This window comes from Molossus molossus, unplaced genomic scaffold (genome assembly GCF_014108415.1).
Source record: "Molossus molossus isolate mMolMol1 unplaced genomic scaffold, mMolMol1.p scaffold_m16_p_9, whole genome shotgun sequence".
Classification (NCBI taxonomy): domain Eukaryota; kingdom Metazoa; phylum Chordata; class Mammalia; order Chiroptera; family Molossidae; genus Molossus; species Molossus molossus.
In genome coordinates this window covers 20817145-20823144 of record NW_023425403.1, presented here as the reverse complement: position 1 = coordinate 20823144, position 6000 = coordinate 20817145, and the positions used below count along the sequence as shown (strand labels likewise).

Sequence of the window (6000 nt, the reverse complement as noted above, 5' to 3'; positions counted from 1 at the left end):
TACTCCAGACCACTTCAAGTTTTTGCCTGAGGGGAATGTCCAAAATTCAGTTAAAATCCACCTTTCTAAAGCTTCCTATAACTTGTCTGGGGGGGATAAGGCGACTAACATGTTGCTCCAAAACTAGACTATTGTAGGCACTTGTGAAACTTAATCTTTACAACCTGGAAATGCAAGTCTTACTGAGTCCTTTTAACAGATGAGACTCAGGAAGATTTCGTGATTGCTCAGGGACACAGCTAAGAAGTTGGCAAAGCCAAGCTTGGTACCCTTGCCTGTCCATACAGGATGTTGTCTCCCTCTTGGGTTTAGCACTGCAGCACGTTTCTCCAGTACAGGAAATACAGTTATTTGGCATCAGCTCTTCGAGGAATCTGGCAGTTTGCAGTTGCTCAATAAATATTTGTTGAACAACTTATTAGAACATTGCGTGTAAACACTGTGGTAAACTATGAAGAATGCTGGAGCTGGAAGGGACACGGGTTGATATAATGCAGAGCAATCGTCTCATCTTTCTGATGAAGGGGGCTTTGAGATGTTAGGTCCCCACAGCTAGTTAGTGGCAGAGATAAGGCTAGAAGATTGATTTATTTACTCAACAAAGATTGGATGCTTGCTGCAGAGTGCTGGACTGGGGAGACAGTGTGGAGGAAAAGCACAAGCTTCTCCAATCCCTCTCCAGAGCGCTGAAGAAGCATTGCAAGAGGCTACACTGAGGACAAGGTGGGGACAAGGTTCCCAGGGAAAAAGGTGTGAAGAAAGAACCAAAATATAGCCCTGACCTGTTTGGCTCAGAGGTTAGAGCATCGGCCTGCAGACCAGAGAGTCCCAGGTTGGGTTCCTGCTAAGGCCATGTACCTTGGTTTCGGTTTGTCCCCAGCCCTGGTTGGGGTCATGTGGGTGGCAACCACTCGATGTGTGTCTCTCTCACGTCGATGTTTCTCTCTCTGTCTTCCTCCCTTCCTCCCACTTTAGCTGAAGATAAATGCAAAAATGTCTGGTGAGGATTAAAACAAGAGAGAACCAAAATGCCCCACTGGTGTGGCTCAGCGGTTGAGCGTGGACCCATGCCAAGAGATTCCCGGTCAGGGCACATGCCCAGGTTGTGGGCCCCATCCCCAGTGGGGAGCATGCAGGAGGCCGCTAACCTATGTTCTCTCTCATCGATGTTTCTTTCTATCTCTCTCTCACTTCTTCTCTCTCTCTAAAATAAATTTTAAAAAAATTATTTTTAAAAAGAGTGGTTTTCTTTAAAAAAGGTTAAGAACCAAAACAGCTGGGGAGGGATAGAGAAGGGAAGAGGGAGCAAGCGGTGCGATCCTCAGCCCTCTCCGACGTTTCTCCGCCGAGCCATGCGGGGGCGCTGCATCCCTCCTCGCATCCTTTGCCCCGGAGGCGCCGCCCGCGCGCCTTTTCCCGGCGGAAATGCCCGGGCGGTGACGGAGAGCCGGAGGGAGGGGAGAGAAAGAGCGAGAGAGAAGGGGGAGGAACCCGGGAGAGGCCCGCGGGCGGGAGGCGCCGAGTGGCCTTCGTCCGGCCGAAGGTGCGCGGAAGCCCCGCGCTCCTCCCCTCCTCCCCAGGCCCTTCACCGACTCCCGGGGCGCGCGGCCCAGCAGGCAAGGACGGCCGGGATCTCCTGGAGGCCGCGCGCCCGGAGCCGTCCGCTGGGCTTGGCCGGGGCGTGGAGCCCGTCGCCGCGCTCCCCGGCTCCTTCCTCTCCCGCCGGGAGCTGGCGGCGGCGACCGGGCAGGGGAGCGGCGCCGGGGGTGGGTGGGGGCGGGGAGGGGGGAGGGAGGCGGCGGGGCGCCCGGTCGGGCCGCCATGGACGACAAGGCGGTCACCAAGGAGCTGGACCTGTGGGTCGAGCAGCTGAACGAGTGCAAACAGCTGAACGAGAATCAAGTGCGGACGCTGTGCGAGAAGGTGAGAGAGAAGGGGAGGACGCGGCTACGCTGGGTGGGTGGGTGCGAGCGGACGGCCCGGGCCGTGGAGCCGGCCGCTCCGGACTCCGGTGCCTCCCCGCCGGGCGCCGACCTGCTGGCCCAAAGGGTCGGCGAAGATGGGCGGGGGAAACGGCCCCCGGAGTCCACGCCCTGTGGTGACCGGGGTCGCTGACCCTCTTCTGGGGAGTTTCTGACACTCCCAGCGTTTCACGTGTGGACTAGCAACCCGCGCTGTGCAGTGCCGGCCACCCCGAGACTGCGCCGAACACTGGCCTGGACGGTGTGCATGGCGAGGAACTTGCTACCAAACGGAGGGTTTTCGCAGGTGAACTGGGCCCTTAAAAATCACGACCCCGGAATGTGTCCAGCATTTGTTTGTGCAGAGGTGGGTGTGATGGGAGGCTGCGATTTCTAAGGAGAGGGTTACTTGTAGATGAAGCAGAGGGTGACTGGTCTTCACATCGAGAGGCTGTTGGGAGCAAAATGTTGGCTTTCAGAAAGAAGATCGGTCTTAGTTTGGCAACAGTGCTTGCTCGAGATGATAGATGGGGCGTGCGTTCTTCCTGCGGGGTAGCTCTTTTCAGAAAGTTCTTCCCCGTTCTATTATATGTGATTTATTTTTCTTGTTCCAAAGTAATAAAGTATGCATGTGGTTGACTGTTTACAGTTGTTCTTGATTGTGATCTTAGACAACTTGCTGAATTCCGTATCCATTGTCGTCTTAACCGCTGGAGTTATTTTGGATTCTCCATCTTACTTAAAATCTAGAATTTTTCTCATTTATCTTCGACTAAGTAATTTGTATACATTTTTATGTAAAAATGTCCTATACAAAGAAGTAACCAGGTTATTTATTCTTTGATATCGTTGAGGTGGTTTGTATTTTAAAGCCATAGTCTGTAAGACCTGCTCGTTATGTTTGGAATTTAGGATGCCTCATAAATGCAATGGAGAAAGAAAGATTCTGTCATTGTTATTAATAAGGCACTCTTAAAATTAAGCAACTTAGGGATGAGGAGTAATAGCTAATATTAAGTTAAAGTATTGTTTGTAACAAGTGCCTTTATATTACAAACACAAACACTTATTTGTTTGTTTGTTTGTTTTTATCCTCACCCAAGGAAATTTTTCCATTTTTTTGTTCAGATGGAGTGGGAGGGGGAGAGAGAGAGAAACATCGACTTGAAAGTGACACATCAAGTGGCTGCCACCCGCACGACCAACCAGGACCGGTGACAAACTGCAACCAAGTACGCGCCCTTTACGGGAACCGAACATGGGTCTCTCTGGACCACAGGCTGATGCTCTAACCATTGAGCCAAACCGGCCAGGGCACAAATAGTTATTTAAATTGGATAGTTTATTTCTGTAAATAGAACTGCCAAGCAAATGGTATTTTCCTCCAACTAGTGTTTACTTACAGCTTCAAGTAGACATTCAGTCTTCTTTTGTGATAACCTATAATTTCAGGAGTCTTAAAATTTGCATTTTAAATCTCTCTCAAGCTCTAGTATTAAGTGAAATATCCAGTTCTGAAATTAGCTGAGTCAGTTAATCTCATTATGAACATTATATATAGATTTGAAGTTATGGACAAAGGTGGGACTTGAGTCTGTTTTCCCTTTGACTAATAATTTTAAAATGTATTCCTAAAGAAAAATGTTCCTAATCACATTTGAGTCTTAATCATTTAAGGAAGCTTTCTATATTTGTCAAGAGAGATTATTTTTATTTCAACTCCTAAATAAATTGGACTACCAATCCCTGGGACCTTATAGGTATATTTAAGCTTATATCTTACCCATTTTTTTTTTTTGAACATTTGTACTTTTGCACTAAATATGACTTTTTTTTATAATCCTCACTCAAGGATATTTTTTCCATTTATCTTCAAACAGAGTGGGGAGGAGCATGGGGGGAGAGAGAGAGAGAGAGAAACATCAATGAGATTGGTTGCCTCCTGCAGGACCCCACCCAGGGCTGGGGACTAAACCACAACTGAGGTACATGCCCTTGACTGGAATCAAACCTGAGACTCTTTGGTCCGCAGGCCAATGCTCTAACTGCTGAGACTAATTGGCCAGGGCTAAACATGACTTTTATTTAAGTGAAAATCCCCAGTCATGTATTTTTGTCCTCCATCCCTTTAATGAACTGGCCAATGGGATGGCGAAATATGATAGGATCCCTTTCTCTTTACTCTTCTGAGCAGTGCTTAGTTGTGCAACCCTCTTCTAGAAACTGTGGCATCCCTTTGTAGTACGTATATTCTGTCTTCTAACCATAGTCTCGTTCTATTTTATATCTCTACCCCATCCTCCTTCTTCCTGACAAGTGCAGTGTTTATGGATAACAAACTCTAGTAGTCAGCCGAGTTCAAACCATAGCTCCACAACTTGATAGCTGCCAGTCTTTTTGCACTTCTGATTTCTCATCAGTAAGACAGGGATAATATTTGCCAATCTTCTGGGATGGTTATGAATATTAAGATACTACCCATGTAAAGTCCTGACAAGAAATATGCACTCGTCCGGCCGGTGTAGCTCAGTGGTTGAACGGCAACCCATGCACCAAGAGGTCGCCAGTTCGATTCCTGGTCAGGCAGGACACATGCCCAGGTTGTGGGCCCGATCCCTAGTGAGGGGCATGTAGGAGGCCACCAATCGATGTTCTCTCTCATCAGTGTTTCTATCTCTTTCTCCCTCTCATTTCCTCTCTCTTAAATCAATAAAGGGGAGAAAAAAAAGAAATAAGCACTCAGTGAATATTAAGTGAAGAAAAACTAAAAGCAAAGAAAAAGCTGCTTCATCTTGTTTTAAGTTTGTCACCTCTTTTTTGTTTTGTTTTGTTTTGTTTTTTTGGTGCAAAATGGCCCTGGATGGTTTGGCTCAGCGATTAGAGCGGTAGCCCTTGGACAAAAGGGTCTTGGGTTTAATTCCCTGTCAAGGGCATGTACCTGGGTTTGCAGGTTCAATCCCTGGCCTCAGTTAATCAGGGTTGTGCGGGAGAGGTAACCAATCGGTGTATCTTTCTCACTTGGATGCTTCTCTCTGTGTGTCCCTCTCTCCCTCCTTTGCACTGTTTCTAAAAAAATCAGAAAAATATCCTCAGGTGAGGATTAACAACAATAACAAAAGATGCAAAATAAATAGATGGGTTGATGTGACTTCTCTGGTGAATGTACTTCAAAAGAGGTTTTCCTATATAGTGGCTAGACAACCCTGAAAAATATCATTTCCGTATTTTCTTGTGATCACTGTTATCTGAAGCATAAAGTACTGGAATTATAGCAATTTTATGAAATAACTTTACTCCTCATTTGGTCTACTTAATACTTGCTCTCCCCTTCCAGGGTAATAATGGCAGCTGTATAGGAAGACTATAAAAGAAAAGGTTACCCCTGGCCGGTTGGGCTCAGCGGTTAGAGCGTCATCCTGCAGTCCAGAGAGACCTGGGTTCTGTTCTCCCTAAGGGCGTGTACCTTGGTTGCAGTTTGTCCCTGGCCCTGGTTGGTCGTGCGGGTGGCGGTCACTCGATGTGTCTCTCTCTCCTCTCTCTCCCTCCCACTCTACCTGAACAAAATGTCCTCGGGTGAGGATAAAAAAAAAAGAAAGAAAAAAGGTTAAACCTAATTATATAAATTATCTTTTTATTTAATTCTTTATGACTAAATTTTAGGGGTTTTTTTGTGTTTTGTTTTTTACTAACATGATTTTGGGGGATTATTGGAAATATTACTCTGTAGAAAGTTATTTTATATGATAGTAATTTTTCCTAAAACTTAAATTTCTGTTCTAACTCAAATTACATAAAAACTGAAGAAGTCAGCAGAAATTAAGACCAAAATGTACTGGTAAAAGCCCTATTTTGAGGTACTGGCAAAAATAAAGTCCATCCTAATGGCCAGTTGGAGAATAACTACAAAAAATATGGGTGTGGATGGTTATGGGTATGTCTGGCCTTCAAGATTAATGTCTGTCTAGAGAAAAATTGTTTGCATAAAATAGTAAGGCTTATCTTCTGAGATGCCTAGCTCTTAACATTAACTTAAATTAGA

General features: G+C 46.1%; 1 protein-coding gene across 1 annotated transcript in view; it reads left to right on the top strand.

The window, feature by feature from the left end:
• Positions 1-1795: 1795 nt before the first annotated feature.
• PPP2CB (protein phosphatase 2 catalytic subunit beta) overlaps positions 1796-6000 on the top strand; it is a 32694-nt gene continuing 28489 nt past the window's right edge. The window contains exon 1 of the mRNA XM_036250345.1: positions 1796-1923. Coding sequence (XP_036106238.1) covers positions 1822-1923 — 102 coding nt within the window. The 5' untranslated portion in view covers positions 1796-1821. The remainder of the gene's footprint in view (positions 1924-6000) is intronic.